This window comes from Patella vulgata, chromosome 1, assembly GCF_932274485.2.
Source record: "Patella vulgata chromosome 1, xgPatVulg1.2, whole genome shotgun sequence".
Classification (NCBI taxonomy): Eukaryota; Metazoa; Mollusca; class Gastropoda; family Patellidae; genus Patella; species Patella vulgata.
The window spans coordinates 94,104,219-94,131,369 of NC_065879.2; the positions used below are offsets into that span (position 1 = coordinate 94,104,219).

Consider the following 27,151-nt stretch of genomic DNA (forward strand, 5'->3'; position numbering starts at 1 on the left):
ACGGCAAAGATAGACTTTTAAATTGCAAACTATAAAGGTATTTTGGTTATCGGTCTTACAAATAGAAATAAGACATAAATAGAACTTGCAACGGTATTTGAAAGTGCTTTCAAGTCAGACGTCAGCTCGTACTAACCATAAAAATTAACTGAACGCAACACAAGTCTCCGATGTAAGAGAATATTAGTTAATTATAACTGCTATCAAATCCACACAAACATCCAAGGCACTCGTTTTAATTTAGAAAAGAATAACTGTATTTCGATCGAAGAGCCTATTCCACATGAATCCCAAATCAATGATGAACTGTCAACTTGTTATGTAGTCATTCACGTCCAGATTGGTTTGAATAACAGAAATGTCCCGTGTATAAAAGATCAAAGAATAAAATTGCACGTAGCCACTTTGTTTTTTTCTAAAAGGGGCTCCTGCGCACTTTAAGGAATTATTTTTGACCCAATATTAACCACCGCCATTTTTTTTTTAATCATGGGATAATGTCAATCAACAAACAATACGGGTCTACTTTATTACAAAAACATTGGTGAATGACTACATAAACCCCATTTCTCTTTCTCTCTCTCTATTTTGTTATTAACCCAGAATTAAATGTTTACCAAATTATAAATCATTCTATGGGTCATTATTTGAGTAGGCCTACATGAGATCTGACTAATATAGAAAGCGTGAATCCAGGAATTAATTAAAGATACAATATAATACTATTATTAATTTAAACGGCAAAAATTCTACCAATAGTCTTACATCCCGATGCACATCATCCAGAAAGCGGATTATATAACAGACCATTTCATTGGCTAATCCTGCACATCAACCAGAAAACGGGTTATATAACAACTATTCCGGATCCTAGTGTTGTAAATTCAAGTAAAACGAAATTTTGAACTATAAAAAAAGAAACAAAATAGTATCTGTGTTTTAAACAGATATGTGTGTATGTGAAATATCTTGATTTAACATCCTCTTACACCTGGCTGTATTACTGCTTATATACCCTGATTTAAGGACAGGTGATTGTTACGTACATACGTTGAATTTAGTGCATATTCTAGTGACATCACAAGAAACATGCAATCATAAATCAGAGAAGCCTGGAGGATAGAGTGGAATATAATTACATGCAAACTTAATATATTTATTGACTTAAAATATAACTACTTCCTGTCATGCGTACGTGAAATGGTCTAATGGTATGAGTGGTCTGTCTTCATGATTATGAATTACTCGTGTTGGATAGATCCACATCTTCTTTCAATATACAACTATTTCCCACTATTGTTCCGGAAATGGACATCTGATAACTAGGGTAAGGTTTTCGTCGTTTACTCGCGTCACTCGAGTCGACTCCATTGCCGAGTTTACCCGGGTGAAACATCCCGAACGGTCCGAGTAGTCACATGACATCAAAACAGTTACGACGTCAGTATGTGATCGAGAGACAGGCTTTTTTGCGCATAGGACGCCATTTTGTCACGTGACAAACCCTTTTAATATTCGCTCAAGCGGAAGTAAACGGGTTAGTCACTTGATGCGACTCGAGTCAGTCATATGACCAACTCGATTCAAAACGCGAACGGTCTGGTGTCGACTCGAGTGACTCGGGTGAACAACGAAAACCTTACCAAAGAACCAGTTTTCTTTTCTTCACGCAGTATACCCCTTCTGTTGAAGTTGACGATCAGTCCCACTTATTGTTTTCCACTTGACTAACCTTGTTTTGACCCGTTAAATCAACTTGTATCTGTAGACCTCACCTGTAAACATCAACAATTGATAACATCATGATCACAATGGTGAGTTTATTTACGGATTGAATAGTCGTAATCCGAATGGCGAATATCCCAGAACGATAGGGAGAATTATTTGCCATCCGTTTTATGCAATAAACCTAAAATTCTAGAAGATTGTTTGTGCTTCTATAGACCTAGGATCTTTTTTTATACGCCCACATTTTCATGTGAACGGACGTGTCTGTCCGGACGTCTGTCTGTCCACAATTGTTTGAGGACACTACAGGTCACAATATCCGATTTCATGAAACTTGAAATACAGGCTTATCTCCCTAAGATCTTGATTCCTTTCGATCTTGGCATGTATCGAACTGTAACTTCATGGATTGTGGCCCTGATCGTACGCAACAATCGCATTTTTAGCTTGTGGACCCAATAAAGGTCATAATTTTTATCCGATTTTGTTGAAACTCGAAATGTAAGTTTATAACCCAAAGATCTTGGTTCCTTTCGATATTTGTGCATATCGAAACGTAACTTCCTGACTTATGGCCCCTGATTGTACGAAAAATTGCGTTTTTAGATTGTGGACCCTATAGAGGTCATAATTTTATCAGATTTAAAAAAATGTTGGAATACAGTACAAACGTTGTTGAGGTTTGACGAAACACGATTATTGTGTCGTTTTTTGTTGAAAATTACCACGATATTGCAATGATAAATAATTTGGTATAGCATTCGCTGTCGTGTGACACGATAGTTGTGTGACACGATAGTTGTGTGACACAATAGGCCTTGGTGTAATTTTACATGCAAAATTAACGGTATTTATTTGTCATAAACAATCGATGTCAAAACGATATACTGCCACGATGTAATGAATGTTGAATATTTTCGTTAATAATACGTTGGGCCACGTTTGTTTTGTGAGAACACGCATGTTCACATATTCTCCACGATATACACGCGGTTATATTTCCAACCAGTCATGTAAAGCTGCGTGTCTAGTACATTTTAAAGGACACGTATGCATAAGACTATACATGTATTACACAGTTTAGATATTTGTGCTGTGTTCAAATTGTTTTGCATATTTACTGTATTAAGAGTGTATATACTCTTGAATTACGGCAAAGATAGACTTTTAAATTGCAAACTATAAAGGTATTTTGGTTATCGGTCTTACAAATAGAAATAAGACATAAATAGAACTTGCAACGGTATTTGAAAGTGCTTTCAAGTCAGACGTCCGCTCGTACTAACCATAAAAATTAACTGAACGCAACACAAGTCTCTGATGTAAGAGAATATTAGTTAATTATAACTGCTATCAAATCCACACAAAAATCCAAGGCACTCGTTTTAATTTAGAAAAGAATAACTGTATTTTGATCGAAGAGCCTATTCCACATGAATCCCAAATCAATGATGAACTGTCAACTTGTTATGTAGTCATTCACGTCCAGATTGGTTTGAATAACAGAAATGTCCCGTGTATAAAAGATCAAAGAATAAAATTGCACGTAGCCACTTTGTTTTTCTAAAAGGGGCTCCTGCGCACTTTAAGGAATTATTTTTGACCCAATATTAACCACCGCCATTTTTTTTTTAATCATGGGATAATGTCAATCAACAAACAATACGGGTCTACTTTATTACAAAAACATTGGTGAATGACTACATAAACCCCATTTCTCTCTCTCTCTATTTTGTTATTAACCCAGAATTAAATGTTTACCAAATTATAAATCATTCTATGGGTCATTATTTGAGTAGGCCTACATGAGATCTGACTAATATAGAAAGCGTGAATCCAGGAATTAATTAAAGATACAATATAATACTATTATTAATTTAAACGGCAAAAATTCTACCAATAGTCTTACATCCCGCACATCATCCAGAAAGCGGATTATATAACAGACCATTTCATTGGCTAATCCTGCACATCAACCAGAAAACGGGTTATATAACAATTATTCCAGATCCTAGTGTTGTAAATTCAAGTAAAACGAAATTTTGAACTATAAAAAACGAAACGAAATAGTATCTGTGTTTTAACCAGATTGCAAGAAAAAGGACATCAATGATATGTGTGTATGTGAAATATCTTGATTTAATGTCCTTTTCCACCTGGCTGTATTACTGCTTATATACCCTGATCTAAGGACACGTGATTGTTATGTACACACGTCACTTTTTGTTTACTTGAAACGTTGAATTTAGTGCATATTCTAGTGACGTCACAAGAAACATGCAATCAGAAATCAGAGAAGCCCGGAGGTTATAGTGGAATATAATTACATGCACACTTAATATATTTATTCACTTGAATTATAACTACTTCCTGTCATGCGTATGTGAAATGGTCTTATGATGTGAGTGGTCTGTCATCATAATTATGAATTATTCGTGTTGGATAGATCCACATCTTATTTCAATATATAACTATTGCAGAATTGTTCCGGAAATGCACATTGGATAACAAAGAACTAGTTATCTTTAGTCCCGCTTATTGTTTACCAGATCTGTGACCTTGTTTTGATCCGTTAATTCAACTTGTATCTGTAGACCTGACCTGTAAACATCAACAGTTGACAATAACAACACAATGGTGAGTTCATTTTCGGATTGAATATTCGTAATCCGAATGGCGAATATCCCAGAACGATAAAGAGAGTTATTTGCCATCCGTTTTATGCAATAAACCTAAAATTCTACTGTCTGAACCATTGTAAATTTTAAAAGCTCCTATAGCGATCAGGAGAATTATTTGCCACCCGTTTAATGCCAATAAACTCAAAATTCTAGTAGTAAGTTTGTGCTTTTATAGACTAAGAATTTCTTTTTAAATATCATTATCTAGAGGACACAAGTTTTACCAGATTTTAAAAACCGCTTAAAGGAGCTAAATCGCTAACATTTGGGACCTAGAAATTGACAAAAGTGGGTCACAACGCATATAATACTGTAATATGAATGTATATAAACTTATTTACATTCAATGGTTTCGGTTTTTACTCCAATTTCAAATCAGTTATGTTCGGCGAAATGAGCCAGCAGTCTCAAGCGAGTGCAAATTTCTAGCGTCTGGTTATTCCAGTCTACATACGCCGTTTAATTTGGTGCAATGTGTCTAGCCTCGTCCCTCGAGTCTCTTGATACAACTGGGGCTGAAGCGCATTATGGTACACGATTCGTGTACCAATGGTAAAATGTTTATTTTGTCTTAAATATTGGATATCAAAAGCCCATCTTTTTCCGGTAAGATCACAACATGAATGTTGATTTAATTTGACAAATAAATCGTGTTTTCAATGTTGAAGATTTTGGATGATATTGAGTTAGAGACTTAGCTACTTTAAAGCGGGAATTTCATATTTTCTAACAAAGTCAAAACATACTTATTTCTGTCTTTTGCTCAATAGGTTATCAACTCACTATTATACGACTGTGGGCATTATTTCCCACCCTTAAAAATCATTGACACAGGAAATAATAACACAATTACCTCCCTTGTTTTCCTATTGCCTCAATGCATTAGCTACCCTCAAACGTTTGAATTTGAAGAGGAAAATGATATTTTTGCCAATTTCTCAGCTGGCAATAGTGAATTATAGGATTAATATAGGGTTATTCTTTAACTAGGTAGGACGGTTTATAGATACCATCTATTTTAAGGCTTTATTTTAATAAAAATTTTAAAAATATAACTTAAAAATATGAAATTGTAGCTTTAAATAGATCACTGTTCCACCATAATGAAGTGAAGTGATTTGCCAAATTCAGGAAGGTTAGATACAGGCTAATGGAATCTACCAATCGACAACGCCATCAGAACACTATAAAATACAGTAGAATCTGTATGAGCAGCCATTCCTATTCAGCGACATCTCCTTGTAAGCGGTCACGATAAATTCCCCCCTGTAAAAATTCTATTGTTTCATCTCTTTATTCAACGGTCACTCCTCTAACGTGGCCAGCGGTCATTATTTTACTAATAAATTTAACAAAACATCGCCCATTCAACGGCCATTCGTAACACCTCCACTAATCCTGTGAGTAGTAGTTAATTAACTGGACCCCCACTGATCAGGTAAAAAGAAATGTGAAAATAACAATAAACCCGGGATTATCTGTTAATTAATCTTTTGTTTTATTAAACGACTAACCTGATCATTGTTTTCACTCGTAATGAAATATTATTTGATACTGATTGAATAAAATAAAAGTACCGACGAAGGGGAGTTTTGTCACGATCATCTAGTATCTCTTTTCCATTTCCACTTTGTTGTTAAACAGACGTTTTAGCGCCTCCTATAATATTGCATACAGAGTTACATCCCCTGTAAATCGGTGATAAAATCAGCGATGTTTTTTTGTTCATGTGCTTTTTTGATAAAATAAAATTAATTCATCGTTTTTCTTCACAAATATGGATAAATATTATCGAATGCATCACAATGGTAGACAGTAGTATCGATGGTTGGTACAAAATGACAAGTTTACAGAAGTTACGTCCGAGATTTGAGTAAAGAATTTTCGTTCAGTGCAAGATTAAGCGACGGTCAAATTTACCGATGAAAGTATTGATGTTTGCTTCCAATGCATCCAAGCATAATATTTAATTGATATCAGCACAAAAGCACCGAGATTTTATTAAGATGCCACTCCCGTTAAGCGGTCAGTCGTGAAAATTCCCTTGGGGGGCTGCTTAATGCAGATTCTACTGTACTGTATAAAATGACCTGGTCTACTAAACAAGCGACCATGATACCTATAATCAACTGGTCTGCCAGACAGGCGACCACTTGTAATCTGTAATAAAACACACACTATTTCAGCTAATCAACACTCTTATATAAGGCACATGCACTCCAAGATTATACAAGAGTTTGGGCGATCCATATAGGTAGTCAAGTTTCGGCAACCCATTAATTCAGTTGAGTTTGGGAGAGCCAAACCTACTCTGAACGTTAGAAACCTGTCAAGTTACGAAATCACTACAGAAGGTTGAGTTTGAATTTCAGGAAAATTGAAACGAAACTGCCCAACAAAATGGCCATTGCTTGTAATACAAAGGTTGTTGACTCTCTAGAGGTCACAAATTTTGTCTGAGTTTGATGAAATTTGAAATTTATCTTTATATCCCAAAGATCTCAGATCTTTCGATATTCGCACATCAGACCATAACTTCTACTGTCCCATGATTGTACGACAAATTGTGTTTTTTTTTGTTGTTTTTTTTTTTTAGCTCGTTCTCTATCCATCTCTTGCAAAATGTGGACATATCCTGCCTGGCAACCGCTCGTTTTTCTTGGAAAAATCATAACAGAGTATTCGATAATTGGACATAAACTTTTTGACACCCTTCTTTCTTATTCCATTCGTTTTTATTTCATTTTTATCTGTAGCCTTGTGTTTTCAACTGCATATTTCATTTTCAACTACATTTTCCCATGGTACTTTCTCTTGTAGTCACCTCCTTTCAATGACAGTGTGTCAATCAGCGTTTGTTGTAGTAATTATTTTCGCATTTTGATTGTAACAAAATTGATGTATGTTAATTATGTAGGACGAAGTTAAACTATTTTAAGTGCTTGGTAGCATTATTCTACGATCAGACATTGTGAAAAGACAGAATAATGCTTTTAAAAATAATGATGGCAAATAACAAAACCGAATGGTGAATTACTCTTTGCTATCCACTGTTTATTTATGGATATGGTAACCTCTTTCAGCTGATTCGGACCAAATGTTATAGCAGATTTAGACCAAGTTCTTAGCTAATTTGGACCAGCATCAGGGTGATTTGGACCATATGATAAGGAATGCTAGAAACCGAGATTCAGACATTGAACTTTTATCCAGACCATATCATGAATATCTGCTTTTATTTACAACAATTTGTGATGATTTTAATAAAACATACACATTTTAACCAGTAACCCAGTGGCACAATGAAAAGGTTATGTTATTGGGAATAAATTAAAGATACATTATGGGAGATTAGATAAAGAGCTGACAATTCTCACTATAATAGTTAAAAAATAGATATGTAACAGGAATATTCTGAAAATTTCAGTCAAATTACTTTTGTCCAAGCCGAGAAATACTCGTTTTCAAACCTTGTAGCCTTGATTGTCATTGTTAGCGCTGCCACGATAAGTAACAAAGTCTTGATTATCCATTTTATCATTTAATCATAAACAGACATTGAATAGCACATCGGATTCAATTCGATTGAAAATCGGACAGATAAGATGGCATAGAAAGTTGATTATGGCCTGGATCAGTTAAACATGCATTATGCAAGAGCAAAATCTGTTTATTACAAGTCTTTGTTTAGGCCTGAAATGTTATCTAAATTATCAATTAGACATTAATTAACTTATCCAGACCATAATAAACTCTCGATGTCAAGGCTAGCCTTCGATGTTGGCTGGATTAGATTCCTATATGCCGCTAATGGCCGTTGATAATTAAATCAGAAAAAGTGGATAATCGAGACTATGCTGTTTATATTACCTTTACACTATCTAGTTTTTAACTATTATAGCGAGAACTGCCATCTTTATTGTATCTTTAATTAATGTCTAATTAATAGTTTATATAACATTTCAGGCGTAAAGAAAGACCTGCAATAGGCAGATTTAGCTCTTAATTAATGTATGTTTAATATATAGAAAAGAATCAAATTATTTTAGTCTACCTCACAGATGGGATTTCGCCCATATATTCCGGACTTGTCTGACGCTATTTTCCAAAGGACCAAAATTGTCCGACCGGGAATATGCCCAATCGGTCATCAAGACATTTTGAATAATATTCAAATTTCCAAAATTAATATAGTGTACCGAATGTATAACTACCACTCAACCCGATTATCGTTGATGATAGGCTGGATTGATTAGATAATTAAGTGATCAACGTATTTATCGTTTTATACTGCCTATACACCTACCTTGATTAACTACTTAATCTGCCATGATTGACTGATAGCACTTTGGTGGAATCAAGCGTTAAATAAAGCATAAATAATACTATTTCGCAAACGCAATACAAGACAATGCAAGCTCTGTCTGATCGCACGCAGTTATAGTACAATAACTAAAACTAAAAGTAGACACACAAAGTTATGAAATGAATATGTGAAAAGTTTCATACTCTAATGTCGGAGAAAAGATTCTATTATGATGGCATATTCTCGGATTAATGATCACATTTTGAATGGGATTTATGTTTATAAATAAATAAGTACGCTAGGAAATGTTGACGAATATGTCGATTGGAATAGTGTAAGTAGTTAATTGTTTTAGACAATAGCGCGTGCTAGAGTCGAATGCGATTATTTTGCAGTTGGTGTCACTTGCTCGTTGTGGTAGAGCGACGTTTACTGCCAAATAAGTTTAGGGATGCCAATTTTTTTACCTTCCCTATATATAAGTAGAAACGGAGTATAAGACAAATGCCAGACTTCTGCTGAAAAATGTTTCGACTTATGACTCGAGAAATACGGTAATTTTGGAGGAATTTAAACAGGTAAGTATCAGCAGTAGTCAGCGCGCTTTCATTCTATCGTATTACGACATCACATAATTTTGTAGGCATATAACGAGGTGCAGATATTTTTTTATTATGTACGAATATGAATATTTTGTTGACACATGATTTTTGTGTGTGGTCTAAAACTGCCTGCTTAAATGTTGATAAGAGTTATTTCCCTTTATTTTCGGTAAAAATGTCTGACAAGAAAAATTTGAAATCCCATCACTGGTCTACCTTACTCAGAAAATAGACATTGGTTGCTAGGCTATAATGATGTTATAACTTTTATATATTACAGGATATTGATGATGTTATAACCTTTATATATTACAGGATATTGATGATGTTATAACTTTTATATATTACAGGAAACTAATGATGTTAAAACTTTCCATCAGTGTGTTGTATGTGATGAGATTTTTCAACAATATGATGATTTAGAAAAACACAATAAGATACATATTAAAGAAGAGAAAACTGATGATGTAGATGAATATTGTCATGTTAAAGAAGAAGAGAAAACTGATGATGTAGATGGATATTGTCATGTTAAAGATGAGAAAACTGATGATGTAGATGGATATTATCATGTTAAAGAAGAGAAAACTGATGATGTTGAAACTGTTTATCAGTGTAATTTGTGTGATGAAGAATTTAAATTAGAAACTGATTTAGAGAAACACTGTGAAATACATGTTAAAGAAGAGGATTCTGTTTTACAACATGGTAAATGTGATATTTGTGATATGTCGTTTAGTAAGAATAGTTGTCTAAAATTACACAGGATAATTCATACTGGAGCGAAAACGCTTCCATGTAATGTTTGTAGTAAATCATTTAGTCAGAAAGGACATCTACAGAGACACATGAGAATTCATACTGGTGAAAAACCTTATATATGTGATGTTTGTAGTGAATCATTTAGTCAGAAAGGACAACTACAGAGACACATGAGAATTCATACTGGCGAAAGGCCTTATAAATGTGATGTTTGTAGTAAATCATTCACAGGCAGTAGTCAACTACAGAGACACCTCAGAATTCATACTGGCGAAAAACCGTTTGAATGTGATGTTTGTAGTAAATCATTTAATGTGAGTGGTTCTCTACAAACACACATAAGAATTCATACTGGTGAAAAACCTTATAAATGTAATGTTTGTAGTAAATCATTCACACATAGTAGTTCTCTACGGTCACACATTAGAACTCATACTGGCGAACACTCATTTCAATGTGATGTTTGTAGCAAATTATTTACACAGAAAAATAATCTACAGAGACACATGAGAATTCATACTGGCGAACACTCATTTCAATGTAATGTTTGTAGTAAATCATTTGTTACGAATAGTCATTTGAAGAGACACATGAGAATTCATACTGGAAAAAACCCTTATAATTGTGATGTTTGTAGTGAATCATTTACTCGGAGTTGTTCTCTAGAACAACACATAAGATCTCATACACTAGGAAAAAACGTATGATTCTGGTGTTAGTCTTTTAGTGTGCAAACACACAGGAGAAAAACTTATAAATGTAATATTTGTAGTAAATCGTTCAAAGTGGTTCTATACACCATCATAAACATTTAAACAAACAAGCACAAAAGGAATTGTGAGCAAACAAACCTTTCCATCTCCCCTCCTTCGATTGAAATGAAATAAAATGTTGTTTAATGTCCTACTGGTCTCCTCAAACCGGGCTCATATAGATGGGCATACGTCATGCTTTTTGCTGTGGGAGTCATAAAGATGGGCATATGTCATGCCTTTTGCTATGGGGGTAATAAAGATGGGCATATGTCATGCCTTTTGCTATGGGGGTAATAAAGATGGGCATATGTCATGCCTTTTGCTATGGGGGTAATAAAGATGGGCATATGTCATGCCTTTTGCTATGGGGCTCATAAAGATGGGTACACACCATGCCTTTTGCTATGAGCGTAATAAAGATGGGCATATGTCATGCCTTGTGCTATGAGGGTAATAAAGATGGGCATATGTCATGCCTTGTGCTATGAGGGTAATAAAGATGGGCATACGTCATGCCTTGTTCTATGAGGGTAATAAAGATGGGCATACGTCATGCCTTGTGCTATGAGCGTAATAAAGATGGGCATGCTTTTATTTCAAATTCCAACTGCTAATGGTTCTTTTAAGAGCACGACAACACGCACAAAGGACCCAGGATTTTTGCCCTATCCAAATGACTGCACCAAATATATTCCCATTTGTTAATTAAGTCAAATGTAATACTGGAGTAAGGTCTGTCATTGAGTCAACTGGCATAGTTTGAATTCCCCAGTTGTACATGACAAGGCGTTGGGTCGCCTGTCCAACCTCGTGGGTTTTCTCTGGGTCCTCCAGTTTCCTCCAACTGCTAAAGACCCCTACACACATGCGAATTATTGAAATAAAATTGAAAAATATGTTAGTCTCGAAATAACGGTTTTAGATTTACCTCACAAAATGTCAGGCATTAATGAAAGAGTACCTGACATTTTCAACTTATTGCCGGACATGTATTAATAATATCAACAAAAAAGACAGATCAGTGCCAGACAAAATGACAGGCACCAGAGGTTTTGTGCCTGACAAAGCCTGAATCTGTGCCTGACATTGTCTGTGACAGGTGCCTTATTCCCAGGCTTGCGGAAATAATCTAGTTTTGTGTTAAGTGGATGTTAAACCCCATTTCTCTCTCTCTTTAAATTTGTAAGCTCTAGAAATTGAAACTCTTCTCATGGAATGGGCAGAAAAATAGAAGTATTAATTCCAGCAAGAGCCATAATTTCTTTAGTCCAGGGGGGTTGGATGGCTGAATGGTTAGCGTGCGCGCGCTGTATCATAAAGTCTGTCATTTAGTCGACTGGCGTGGTTTCGAATCCCCGGTTATACGTGACAAGGAGTAGGGTCGCCTGTCCAACCTCGTGGGTTTTCTCCGGGTCGTCTGGTTTCCTCCCACTGCTAAAGACTCCTACCCGCAAGCGAATTATTGAAATAAAATTAAACCATGTTAGTCCCGAAATGACCTAGTTTGTGTCGAGTGGACGCTAAACCTCATTTCTCTCTCTTTCTTTAGTCCACCTGTTTTGGTAGAAACAGAAATGTGTATGACTTTCTTCTGCTTTCAGTCGATTTCAAGTATTGTCTTAAGAGTAAATCATGGACAAATTTTATTGTTTTTGAAACTTTTGATTTTAATTAATTTTAATGGATTGGAGACTTTGGTTGTTTTAAGGACCTTATCTATAATAAAAATTATATAGAAACCACTACCAATCAGACCATTAATACTTGCACTGAAACCACTATCCATCAGATCATTAATAGTTATACAGAAACCACTATCAATTTGTTTGTGGACACTCTCCAGGTCACAATTCTTATCCGGTTTTTGACGAAACTTAAAATATAGGTTTATCTCCAAAAGATCTTGGCTGCTTTCGATATTGGCATGTATCGGATCGAAACTTCATGGATTATGGCCCCTGTTTGTACGAAAAATCACGTTTTTAGCTTGTGGACCCTATAGAGGTCACAATTTTATCTGATTTTGTTGAAACTTGAAATGTAAGTTTATAACCCAAAGATCTTGGTTCCTTTCGATATTCGCGCATATTGGACTGTAACTTCCTGAATTATGGCCCCTGATTGTACGAAAAATCGCATTTTAGCTTGTGGACCCTATAGAGGTCATAATTTTTATCCGATTTAAAAAAATGTATTATTATATCACCGTTACATCCTAAGTACGGTTGAGTTCGAATTTCATGAAAATCAGCCCAAAACTGACAGACAAAATGGCCGCCCTTTGTTCTCAGATAGCGTAAAAATATGGTATATCAAGGTTGTGGACCCTTTAGAGGTCACAATTTTTATCCAATTTTGTTGAAACTTGAAATGTATGTTTATAACCCACAGATCTCGGTTCCTTTCGATATTCGCGCATATCAGACCGTAACTTCCTGAATTATGGCTCCTGATTGTATGAAAAATCATGTTTTTAGCTTGTGGACCCTATAGAGGTCAAAATTTTATCCGATTTAAAAAAACGTATTATTATATCACCGTTACACCCTAAGGATGGCTGAGTTCGAATTTCGATTTTCGATTTTGTTGAAACTTGAAATGTAAGTTTATAACCCAAAGATCTCGGTTCCTTTCGATATTTGCGCATATCGAATTGTAATTTCCTGAATTATGGCCCTTGAAAAATCACTTTCTTTTTAGCTTGTTCTCTATCCATCTCTCGAAAATGTGGGCATATCCTGCCTGGCAGCCGCTGTTTTTTTTATCATATATGTTCTTCATAATTTTGGAGACCAGTGGCTCATATTTGAAGAGTCCCAGAGAAGAACGATCTAAGTCACATTTTCTACGAACCCCAGTTAATGGCGCCATATGGTAGCAAATTGTATAGGCTTTCTGTGGAACAATCAATTTCAGGTAAAAACGATCAGAGTCACATCGAACCAAGGCCCTTCTGAAATGGCCTTCCGGACAAATACGTCCTTCGTACCCTTTATTTGACCTTAATTTGGCTGATAAGTGGAAGTCAGTTTTTGTACTGGTATTTGTGATTCGTATTAATCATCATTTTGAAGTTGTAATTAAACCCACTCATTGTTCTGTTCGCGTCAAACATTCTCGTCAAAAAGTCTGTTTTGCCTTTTATGTGGAAAGACAAAAATGTGACTTAGATCGTTCTTCCCCTGGACTCTTCATTTGAGATAATGTTTTGCTAGAATGATTGTCTGATGATAAAAAGCTCAAATAACTGATAACATCAATTATAGATCGATTCAGCTCACCAACTTTCCTCTGATTGGACCAAAATCGCCATTGTCTCCATACAAGATCATATTGTTTATTGGTCTCTGTTAAACAAGATCCAATAATGAGTTCACTAGACCTGTCTGATATTCGGGGATCCACGGTGGCTCGGGTAAGACACTGGCTTGTTAGCCTGGAGGAAGTGTGTTCTATCGACAAAGTTCATCAAGATTTTTCAACGTGATTTCCCCTTGTTAGTGGTGGGGCGGAGAGTCTGACAAGGGCAACTGTCTAGTCGTTCGACTGGAACGAAAAACCGAGGTCCTGTGTAGAGTGGTTCCCCCTTGTCAGTGATGCAGGATGGAGGGCCTGACAAGGGCAGCTGTCTAGTCGTTCAGCTGGAACGAAAAACCAAGGTCCTGTGTACACATTGGTGTGCACATAAAAGATCCCTTGACATTGGTATTCGATATAAGAGTAGGCGTAGTACCGCTGCCTGGACAAAATTCCCCGCACAACACACTGTATGGCGTAAGTCTGTCTTCATTAGCCCAGTTCGGAGCAGAACAGTAGGATGTTAAACCCCATTTCAATTCACCTAGACTTTATTTTCTTGTCATATACCAATGGTGGCTCACTTGCAGACCTAGATATATATGCGTGCAACCTGTAAGTGATACCTTACATATATTTATAGACACATTCCCATGTACCTGGTCCTCTGGTTTCCTCTCACTGCTAAAGACCTCTAAGCGAATTATTGAAATAAAATTGAACCACATGTTAGTCCCGAAATGACCTAGTTTGTGTCGAGTGGACGTTAAACCCCATTTCTCACTCTCCCATGTACATACCTGCTTGTGGTTGATCTTCCCCTGAAGTTTCCTTCCAATCCTAGGATCTTCTGTTCTGGAAACCTTGTCCTAAAAAAGATCTTCTAATGGACCTAGTTTGTTAGATTGATAAACCTCCTTCATTCTGTTGATAGCATCAGGCCCCAAAAAGGTATCTCTCCTACAGGTCTTGTTGTTAAGCATAAAGGGCAATAACTCCTACAGTGATAATAGAATCCACCATGGTATTTTGAAATTCCTGGTTATTAAATTTGGAAAATAAACCCAAGAGAGAGAGAAATGGGATTTAACGTCCACTCGACGCGCATAAGGGTCTTTAGCAGTGGGAGGAAACCGCAGAAAATGGTAAAATTCCATTCCTAAATTTGGAATATTGGCTGAGCGTTAGTTTCAAAATGGCAGCCAGATTAAAATGAAAGTTGTATATGTTTTTGTATCGCACAATTCTAGGTGAAAATAGTGTTGGATTTCTATAAATGTGGCAAGAGACGATTCCTTTTGGCGACCAAAGAAGGATCCCTGTGAAAAATAGACGGTATGGATTCCAAAATAGCCTTAGAACCAAGATGGGGGAAAAGCCTTATTTTCATATTAGTTGTCATTAGGGCTTGGCAGTAACGTAGTAGAGAGCAGAGCCGATACAATTTACGATACTAAAGTAACTATGGCATACCATACTGAGAGAGAGAAATGGGGTTAAATGTCCACTCGACACAGACTAGGTCATTTCGGGACTAACATATTGTTTAATTTTATTTCAACAATTTGTTTGCGAGTAGGGGGGAAACTGGAGGACCTGGAGAAAACCCACGAGGTTGGACAGGCGAACCTACTCCTTGTCACGTACAACCGGGGATTTGAAACCACGTCAGTTGACTCAATGACAGGCCTTGTGATGTAGCGTGCATTTGCTATCCATTCGGCCATCCCCCCCCCCCTCCTTCCATACTATGAAGACCTACACAGAAAAAATGTCAGCATTGTTTTTTTGTAATTCAAATTCAAAACCTACAAAATAAAGCTTGTTCCACGATTTCTAACCCAAAAGCCGACGAATTTACTGTAAAGATCGGATTATTATGCGCCATGAGCACGTTTGGTCGATATACCGCTTTATATAGAGCGAAGCTCTAAAGCACCGCGCAAAGCGTGGTGCTTGAGCAAAGCTCTTTTCCGGTAACACAGGAGCGTAATTAAAAATGTCACCCACAGACTGTTAATTAAAAAAAAATTCAGACCGGAACTTACGAAATCTCAACCAAACGCGATCACGTAACTAACAAAAATAATTCTACACACCAAATCTCGCCCAAGCGAGATTACGCACCTCACAGAACTATTTCTATGACATGTCTAATCAATGACGTCACATATTTTTTACGTCAATGAAAATAATTCTAACACTTTTTTGTTCTTTTTTTAAAAACAAAATTAATGTATAAAATTAAAATCTAAATAAAAATCAATCTTGGAAAACTAAATTATTTAACATTTTTTGTATCACTTGAGAAAATTAATTATGAAGGTTTTATATTTGTCAATAATTAGCTTCGCTCTACTCTGGCAATGCCTGTTACATATTAAATGGTCATATTATTATTATTATTATTTATTATGAGTTATTCGTGTGGGATAGATTCACATCTTCTTTCAATATACAACTATTTCAATGTTGTTCCGGAAATGAACATGGGATAGCGAAGAAAGCGGTTTTCTTTATTCCATCTCACTTCTATTGTTAAACCGCCACTCATAGATATCCTATACAGACTAGATAGGCCATAAAGCCAAGTGCGCATCATCAGTAACGTCACAATACGCCGCCATCTTGAAGGTTGTAGACGTAAACAGGAAGTACTAGTAGGGTCATGTAGTTTGTCTTATCGCAATGCCTTCGAAAGGACCCCAATGCTATGCTATAAATTGTACCACGTACAAGAATCCACAGAGCCGAGCGGAAGGCGTCACATTTCACAAGTAAGTGTATTATAAGCTACACAAATTAGAAAAAGTCCGTGCATTACCATGTTTTTATTAAGAACAGAATGAATAAAAACGGGGGAATGCACGGGATTTTTCTATTTTTCTCGTGTTCCTTATCTAGTGACAGCCAATTCTATTTTTGAATTGTGAGATACCCTCTCACCGTCCCATATAATAACTTTTCATCTTCAACTGAATTATCAGTGAAATGAAATTTGATCGTTTGTCTGTTATCGCTCGTTACTTCAGTCAGTTATATAGAAGGACAACTCGTGTTTGTCATGTTTGACGTCACTTCCCGTTTCTTCACGTGCTTGTTACACATCTCCCGTAGCAATGATCTCTGTTAAAATTATATTTGGAATGTATTTAACCAGTTCTATCACATATGTAATAATGACTGACACCAATATTGTCCTTTAAAGCTAACAACAGTTTCGTACATGCGCAAGTTCCCAGGAGCAAACACACAACAGGAGTCAATTCAAACTGTCACAGCGGGACTGTAATGATAGAGGATTCTCTCAAAATAAAACAAACTCACAATAAACAAAAAAACTTAGCAATATGTTGAACGAATGGTGTTGTAATATTGCCCTGTATAATACAGGTGTCCGTCAGGATAACCGGGACTACTTCCACCTATCCACAGAGTCCCGTGCTAACAGCGGGATTTAACCTATTATTGTAAAAACGGGTGTTTATCTGACACTTAGATCAGGTCTAACCCAATAGCTTCACCCACCTAACCAGTGATGGCCAGAGTAAGGCTTGATGGGTCAAGGGATGACTCCTTGCATGTACAGCCCAGGACAACTAGCTAGTCAGCTATATATATAAGGGTACTTATGAACCACTGGTAGGGTGACCCACCATAAATAAATATCTCCATATATCTCGACAATTTCGCCACAATATTTATATATATGCCAAGCCTCAAATCAGTTTCACACAATTATAGTCACTAAATAAACGATCATGTTGTACTTAATAAGCTATGACCATTAATCATCTATAAATAATAGACTGAAAACTGGTTCCATGTGTCGTCCATAACATCCAGACACTTTTGAGTAAAAGATAGGTTACGTGCCCTTGTTTTGAAATTAGAGTCGCTTAACCAGTCTATCGACCATTCTAAGGCTGATTGACAGGTCGGGATAATTAAGACTACTTTTTTACGAAACATAACAGAAAGCTAGAACAAGAAATTGAATTAAGAAATGAGCACGTTAGCTAGCTCAACAATTATTTTAAGAAGCTTGTAAAAGTAAAATGAAACTACTGCTAGTATCATGTTCCTGTCTAACCCGAGTGTTTCAGAGATAGTATTTGTACTAAACCAAAAGATGCCGCTCTTAACAGTACAGTTAATGATAAAGCGATTTAAAAAATGAAACGAACGTAATTTCTAAATCTGCTGTAATAACCAAAAAGCTTAATTTTACTGCTATTCAAAATCGTCAACAATAAATTTTTTACGGCTGTAATAGTTGATAGATTTGTAGAGAATTGCACGTGCCATGGCTATTTATAGTATCATATTGTCAGAAAGTTGGCCTCGACACGGCGAATGTGCACGCTTCAGTGGTAGTCTCGAACTATCAGCGGTTGACTGTATTTCTGTAGGTGCATGGGCCACCCTACCACTGGTCGATAGCCTGATCAAGCTATGTAAACTTCTGATTTCTGTCTTCTAAATCACAACACCAATTCTTGTCCAACACAGCTGGGTTACACCATTCAAAGTAATATCACAACAGGATATAGAAAGTGAGCATGTGCATATGAATGTGGCCTTTTATAACTTCTAAAAGCACATGCTTGGTCCAGTCTACTATTAAAACTGGCCCAGTCCATTGTAGACAAGGGAGACTGGGCAATTTTACTACACTATGTATTGCTGTTTTGCCGTAGCTACGGCTCAGATTATGCTTTAAACTTCAAATAGGTGTTATTGTTGCGGACGCCTTGGAGCACCAAGTGGGTACTTGTAGAAATACCCTCGATCACCATAATGGTGTCTCTTATTCTTCAATTAGTGCTGACCGCCAGCCAGACCATCAATGATTGATTATGGCTTTCAGTCCGACTTGCTTATTTCTTGTGTACCTGCAATAATCGAAAATCCTCCATTGTTTGTATAAATGATCTGTCCTTCGCATTTTTTAATAAATAATGAAATAGTAAAGAATTGATAATCTTGATATCTGTCGCAATTGAAGGTGAAATTAATTTTCTTTTTTAATTGTCAGGTTTCCAAGTGCTGAAAAAAATCCAGATCTTCTACGTGTATGGATTGGCAACTGTAAGAGAATGAAACAACCGTCTAAGCACAGCCTTGTGTGCAGTAAGCATTTTGAAGATGCTTGTTTTGACCGGACTGGCCAAATAACTCGCCTGAGAGAAGGAGTAGCCCCGACTATTTTCAGTCTGCCTCCTTATTTACAGGTAAGACTTTGCTGAATTTGGGACGCTGGCTTGCTAGACTGGAGGTCGGGTGTTTGATCCCTGCATTGGCCGCGAAAGTTCATCCAGATTTTCCAACGTGGTTCCCTCTTGTCAGTGATGCAGGACGGAGGGCCTGACAAGAACAGCTGTCTAGTCCTTTGGAAGTTCAACGTTAAGCGAATTAGGCCGTAGTGCCACTGTCTGGACAAAATGTCCCTCACAGCACACTGTATGGCGTATGCCCGTCTTTATTATCCCAGTCGGAGCAGAACAGTAGGACGTTAAACCCCATTTCATTTCATATTGCTGAATTTGGTTCCTCACTCTCTAGATGTTTAACTGTTTTATTCTGTCGGTCCCATCGGTCATTGTCTATGTAATATCATAATATTATTATATTATGCTTGGTTCACATCATAAATGTTGAATAAGTATTTTGTGGCCCTTAAAGGATTAAATTCCTTACAGTGTATTTCTAGTTTCTGTCATATTTTGTGATCAACAAATAAATCATTATTTTACTCTTTTAGCAAAAAATGTCCAAAGTAAGGAGTACCTTGAATTCATGCAATGAACAGCTTGAAGAAATTGAATCAGGAGGCAAAGCTTGAAACTGCCAGAAAGAAATTTCATAATTGCCAGAGACGAGAGCAAATATCAAAACAAACTTGTCAAGTTCTGGTGCATGATCTATATGAAAAGAAAACGATCAATATTTTAAAGAAATTTCAAAAGTAACATTTCTTCAACATACCAAGTTTGACATTTCTTACAAGTATATAACTGATTGCATATTGTGTAATGATCTGATCGAATAATTATATTTAAATTGTGTGTAGTTTCCTGTTTTATCTGGATTATCTCCCTTTATATATTACAGGAAACTAATGATGTTATAACTTTTATATATTACAGGAAACTAATGATGTTATAACTTTTCATCAATGTACAATATGTGATGAAATGTTTCAACAACTTGATGATTTAAAAAGCCACTACAAGGTACATGTTAAAAAAGAGAAAATTGATGATGTAGATGAATATTGTCATGTTAAAGAAGAGAAAACTGATGATATTGATAAATATTGTCATATTAAAGAAGAGAAAACTGATGATGCAGATGAATATTGTCATGTTAAAGAAGAGAAAACTGACGATGTAGATGGATATTGTCATGTTAAAGAAGAGACAACTGATGATGTAGATGAATATTGTCATGTTAAAGAAGAGAAAACTGATGATGTAGATGAATATTGTCATGTTAAAGAAGAGAAAACTGAAGACATTGAAACATGCTATCAGTGTAATTTGTGTGATGAAGAATTTACTTTAGAAACTGATTTAGAAAAACACTGTGAAATACATGTGAAAGAAGAGGATTCTGTTTTACAACATGGTAAAAATTGGGAAACAAGTTTAAGCCAGAATAATGAAGAAGAAAAACACAATTCACAAGAGGCTAAGAAATGTAATGTTTGTAATAAATTATTTATTAATGAATATTACCTTCAAATTCACATGAGAAATCATACAGTAGACAAACCCTTTAAATGTGATGTTTGTAGTAAATCATTTACAAGAATTCTTCATCTTCAGACACATATTCGATCACATACTGGTGAAAAACCTTACAAATGTAATGTTTGTAGTAAATCATTTTCTGCCACTACAAATCTTCAGTCACACATAAGAATTCATACAGGTGAAAAAGCTTATAAATGTAATGTTTGTAATAAATCATTCTCACAGAAGGCTCACCTACAGAGACACACGAGAATTCATACAGGTGAAAAACCTTATAAATGTGATGTTTGTAGTAAATCATTTACTCATAGTGGTGGTCTACAAACACACATGAGAATTCATACTGGTGACAAGCCTTATAAATGTGATGTTTGTGGTAAATCATTTACTCACATTGGTACTCTACAAAAACACATGAGAATTCATACTGGTGAAAAACCTTATAAATGTAATTTTTGTGGTAAATCATTTTCTACCAGCAGTAGTTTGCATGTGCATGAAAGAATTCATACTGGCGTAAAACCTTATAAATGTGATGTTTGTAGTAAATCATTTACCCACATTGGTAATCTACAGTCACACTTAAGAATTCATACTGGTGAAAAAAATTATAAATGTAAATAAGACGTTTATTTTCAATCATTCAAAAAGAATAGTTACCTACAATCACAAGAAATATACAGGAAAAAATCTTATTAATGTGATGTTTGAGATAAATCTTTTAGTCTGAATAGTCACATGAGAAACTTGAAAAATCTAATTAATGTGATGGTTGTAATAAATCATTTAGTCTGAATGATCACATACAGACCCACATGAGAAACCCGATAAATGTGATATTTGTAGTAAACCATTCTCTACCAGTGATCATCTACAAAAACACCAGAAATTACACTGTAAAAAGTATATAAAAAAACAATACAACCACCGAATGTTTATTAGGAGTGTGTACTACTACTCTTCAACTGAACTAAATATGTGAACTGTTCCCAGAAAACCAGGCTCTTGGCAGGAGATTTAAATAGTCCACAGCCTACGCTTTCCAAAAATGCAATTCTTTCTAATTTTGTCGAATTATCTGGAAATGAAATGAAATGAAATGGGGTTTAACGTCCTACTGTTCTTATCATCTGGTGTTGAGTTCGGTTCATTCACAGTAACAAGAAGGCATACAGTTTATACTTCAGTGCTCGTAGTACAAAATGAAGTTGTGCGGGTCACATATATTCCCATTTGTTAGTGAGGTCAAATGTAATGTTGTAGTAAATAGTAATGACGTAATGTAACACCAGTGTAACTCTTTACCTCACTTTTGACCTCAAGTAAAGTATTAAGCCGAAAAGGGAGATAACAACACTAGTGTTACTCGAAATTTAATTTAAACATGGCCTCCACTTATTCTACTTGGATAATATCAGCTTGATTCTAAAGAATTGACCCCAAGAAATCTTTTGTATAATACCTACCATGCAAGCACATTTGATGGTGGTTTTCTGTGATGCTGAACTTGACAAATATATGCATAATAATTCCAAGCTTGTGGACACTCTAGAGGTGACAATTTTTATACGATATTAATGAAACTGACAGTGTATGTTTATAAATGACAGATCTCAACATTTTTAGCTTGTGGACCCTCTAGACCCCACGGTTTCTATTTGATTGTCAAAACCGTTCAAATATATAACTGCTGCACCATAATTACGGTTTAGTTCACATTTCGTGAAAATCTGACAGAAACTGCCCAACAAAATGGCTGCTACCCTTAAAAGCATGTAATATCCAGGTTGTGGGCCAGAGGTTCGAATTTTCATCCAATTTTGATGTGGAGGGTGTGTGAATGGTTAACGTGTGGGCATTGTATCAGGTCTGTCATTGAGTCAAGTGGCATGGTTTTGAATACCTGTTTGAACGTGACAGGGAAGTAAGATCATTTGTCCAACCTCGTGGATTTTCTCTGGGTCCTCAAGCGAATTATTGAATTTGAAATAAAATTGAACCACATGTTAGTCCCAAAATGACCTAATTTGTGTTGAGTGGACATTAATCTCCATTTCTCTTCCTTGTGCAGATGTCCTCTTAATGGCTTTTCCAACGACCTTCAAAAGGATGGACGAATGGTAAGCATGTGCGCGCTGTATCATAAGTCCTGCCATTGAATCAGCTGGCATGGTTTCAAATCCCCGGTTGTACGAGAAAAGGAGTAGGGTCGCCTGTCCAACCTCGTGGGTTTTCTCCGGATCCTCCGGTTTCTTCCCACTGCTAAAGACCCCTATGCGCAAGTTTATTATTGAAATAAAATTAAACCATATGTTAGTCCCAAAATGACCTAGTTTAATGACCCATTTAATCAGGGCTGGCCACGAATAAATTGATGGCGAGCAGATGACTGTGTTACGGTCCAGGCGATTCCAGTATTTCGCACGTCGTTTCCGACTGAGAGTGTCAAAAAATGAGACCAGCTCCCTTGTAGAGTTCACGCCCGAAACACATTTATATATCAATGTCATACATTACCATGTATCACAATATAATGCCCGATATCCATCTTGTCCTTTTCACATAATTATATTTATAACATTCCCGTTAGGCCGATGAATTGACACAAATCAGTTAGTGAAACAGCTGGCGGCCATGACACTTTGGCGCGGTCAAGGCTATAAAGTCGTCATTGTTAGTAACGCTCGCATTGATTGGTTGACAACTGACATCATTGGAATCCCCTTATAAATAGAAGCAGACGACAAGGAAATCCTCAGTGGACACTCGGTGCACTCGGGAAAGCTCCTTACGTAATTGGCAGCAATCCAGCTATTTTAAATTGGATATGGATCACCAAAAATGGGTAAGGAATTAATATCCTAGCTTTGGCTGTGGTAATTTATCCATAACTGGTCTCCTATTTAAAGACTCATAGGTTGGTTTAACCTTGACTGGCTTGATCCAAGATAGGCCTAGATAGTTGTGGTTCACCCATTCCCCCAAGTCTTACCAATTCCTTATGTCACCAAATCTCCGATTTAATCCCGTCATATCCACCGGCCTGACAGGGCAAATGTATTTATTTACCTAATTCCTGTTTCCATACCTGGGAATTTATCCAAAGGGTTGGCGTCTCACCCAAATTATCTCCCCTTAATGCGATGTATCCCAATTATAAATTGATCCAAATGCGATGTATCCCAATTATAAATTGATCCAAATAAAGATGTTTATTTTTTATCTACACCCGAGTTTGTTAGTTCTTTCGATTGAAGTGCTAGGCTGGAACGAACCCCTAAAAAGTCTCTAATAAATGTTGAGATGTTACATTGGTGTCAGAAGTGGGATTCAAATTAAATTGATTTCATTGAAACTTATTCCAGTGTCTAGTGGATCGGAAGTTCTAATAAACACAAACTCCAAATAAATAAATAAATTAGGTTCCTTTATTAATATTAATAATAGTAATAGATTCTAAATACATCTATAAAAATGGCCACCAAATCCTTGTCCCCAGAGTTTGAAATTGTCCCAGACACTGATCCGGATATGCCCTCGGTAGAATCAGTTGATGGTGATGTCTCAGAAACTGAAATAGAAAATCAGAATATGGGTGACGATGGAATTCTTAAAGAAATTAGCCGACAATTTAATCAATTCTTCCTGGAAAATGCTCAGGTTCAAAATGATTTTTTAGACAATTTAAAGGAATTAAAGGAGGATGTTAGATTACTAAAAGACCATGTTAATAAATTGGATGAAAAAGTAAATGATCCAAATCCTGCCACATTTTACTCAAATGGAAATGGAGATGCTCAAAACAGAAGCACACCAAGCCATAATCAAAATTCTAATCATACCTCAATCCAAGCACATGTTCCCACCAGTCCTAGAATTAATAACCTCCTTAGGATCTTGTCAGAATTAAATACTATCCAGAGAACGGATTTCCATACCCTCACAACCCTCCTAAGTATTCGTTTTGGATCAACGGAAAAATCTGAAATATATAGAGCAAAATTACAAACTCGTATTAGAGGAAGAAACGAATCCTTATCTGAGCTGGCTCAATCCATTCGCAAACTAACGAGACAGGCCTACCCCACGGCAGATAAATCTCTCACCAATATTTTAGCCTTAGAACATTTTATAGACTCCATACCAGACTCAGAAATGAGATTACGAATTAGGGAACTAAGACCCAAGGATATCAATGAGGCTGAGATACATTCTATTAGACTCGAAGCCCACAGACTGGCAGATAAACAAAAAGGACGTTCAGTTCATTCTGTAGATCTAAATCATAATATAAACCAGGTCGGAGCTGGAGCTGTAAAATCTGATGATATGGGTCAAAGCAAAATTGATATACTTACCTTGAATGGTTCAATCACATCATTGGATAAAACTACCAAACACTTGATAAATACCCTAAATAAGGGACAACCATTGCAGCAATCATCACGTAGCTCCTGGAATAAAAATCCCAATTACAGTCGGAGTCATTGGCCAAATAACCAACAACATACAAACTCTAATAATAATTATGGCAGGTATCAATATAACTCCAATAGGAGAACAGATAGGCCCCAGCATATGGCAAACACAAGAAATGGATGGTCTCGTCCACCATATAATTGGAATCAACCTAATCATCAAAACCCTGATGAGGAGTCACAATCAAAACCAAGGGAGACAACCTATAATCCCCATTTACAGAGGGAAAGGGATCTCCAAAACCAGGAAAACTAAATGTTGCTGAACTCGAGGGTCAGAATTCAGCAGAAATTGAAAATAACAAAGGGCCCAATAATGTAACAATAAGTAGTATTAATGATGATAAACATGGATTTTTTATTAATGCAAATATAATGGGGAAATTTATATCCTTACTTGTAGACACTGGAGCTAATGTGTCTATACTTAGTACGCAATTTAGGAAAACATTAGGGGCTTTGGATGAATTAAATATAAAGCCTGTTAATCTTAACCTGGTAACTGCCACTGGCGAAAAGAAACCGTTCCATGGTAAATGCTGGATCGATATAACCCTTGGTACTCATAGGATAAAACATGAGTTTTTAATAGCTGATATTACACAGCAAGGAATTATTGGCATTGACCTACTTACTTCCAATTCAATAAATATATTTCTCGACAGGAATTGCCTGAATATTAAAGGAGATGATCTACCATGCTATAGATTTCAAAGTTCTATGGAGCAAACTTGCAGTAGGATTTGCATGAATGAGGATATTACTATACCCGCTAATAGTGAGACTTTTGTCTTTGGGATCTTAATGGATCCGATACCTAGAAGTGGTGTCGCAATTGTCGAACCCACTGAGAATTTTCTGGAAAAGACAGAACTGTTAATGGCAAAAAGTGTTGTTAACCCTAGCTCGGGGTCTGTGCCCGTACGTTTAATGAACGCTACCAACACAGAAATAAGAGTCCGAAAAAACACAATTATTGCCCGTATTGACACAGTTCAGCTGGTCTCAGAAATGAAAAGTAATATTCCCATTAATGAAATAGACACTAATCAATCTCCTGCATTGGATTCAGACATCCTTCCTGATTATTTGATGGAAGTTTATAATAATTCAATAGATGAATTAACTGAGAACGAGCAACGTTCATTCAAATCCCTTTTGTTAAAATACAAACATACCTTTTCCAAAGATTCATCTGATATAGGCATCACCAATGAAGCTGAGCATTGGATTAATACTGGTTGTGCTCCACCAATTCGTCAGCATCCTCGTCGCGTCCCCCTGGCAAGCAGAAAAGAGGTTGAATTGGAAATAGAAAGCATGGCACAGAAAAATATAATAGAAAAATCTGATAGTCCTTGGTGTTCTCCTGTCGTTTTAGTTAAAAAGTAAGACAATACACTACGGTTCTGTATTGATTACAGACGTCTAAATGATGTCACCATAAAAGATAGTCATCCATTACCTCGGATTGACACTACTCTTGATGCCTTGTCTGGTTTCTCTTGGTTCTCAACGATTGACTTGAGATCGGGATATTGGCAAGTCAAGATTGCCGAACAAGATAGGCCCAAAACTGCTTTTTCTGTACCTGGATGTGGACTGTGGCAGTTCAAAAACATGGCATTCGGATTGTGCAACGCACCGGCCACGTTCGAAAGACTGATGGAGAAGGTTTTAGCTAACTTATCATGGGAAATATGTATGGTGTACCTGGATGATATCATTATCTTTGCAAAATCCTTTGACGAGCACTTATCCAATTTAGAAAAAGTCTTCCAGAG

The 27,151-nt window shown here is 36.2% G+C and overlaps 2 protein-coding genes across 5 annotated transcripts; both read left to right on the forward strand.

The window, feature by feature from the left end:
* Nucleotides 1–1,303: 1,303 nt before the first annotated feature.
* Nucleotides 1,304–11,946, forward strand: LOC126818351 (zinc finger protein 239). Of its 2 annotated transcripts, XM_056100441.1 has the most exons (3): nt 1,304–1,814; nt 4,209–4,365; nt 9,668–11,946. In XM_056100441.1, exons 2-3 carry the CDS (start codon nt 4,363–4,365, stop codon nt 10,784–10,786), a joined length of 1,122 nt encoding a protein of 373 aa, XP_055956416.1. In that variant the 5' UTR covers nt 1,304–1,814; nt 4,209–4,362; the 3' UTR covers nt 10,787–11,946. The 2 variants fall into 2 exon arrangements, with proteins under 2 accessions (XP_055956416.1, XP_050401689.1); XM_050545732.2 differs by lacking the exon at nt 4,209–4,365.
* A 4,670-nt stretch (nt 11,947–16,616) lies between these two features.
* On the forward strand, nt 16,617–23,628 carry LOC126817667 (zinc finger protein 239). 3 transcript variants are annotated; one of them, XR_007679107.2, is made up of 3 exons: nt 16,617–16,908; nt 19,170–19,365; nt 19,896–20,113. XR_007679107.2 is itself a non-coding variant. In XM_050544770.2 (3 exons), exons 1-3 carry the CDS (start codon nt 16,820–16,822, stop codon nt 21,511–21,513), a joined length of 1,518 nt encoding a protein of 505 aa, XP_050400727.1. In that variant the 5' UTR covers nt 16,617–16,819; the 3' UTR covers nt 21,514–23,628. The 3 variants fall into 3 exon arrangements, 2 of the variants coding, with proteins under 2 accessions (XP_050400727.1, XP_050400736.1); XM_050544770.2 differs by lacking the exon at nt 19,896–20,113 and adding an exon at nt 20,281–23,628; XM_050544779.2 differs by lacking the exon at nt 19,896–20,113 and adding an exon at nt 20,281–23,628 and having other exon boundaries at nt 19,170–19,264.
* Nucleotides 23,629–27,151: the final 3,523 nt, after the last annotated feature.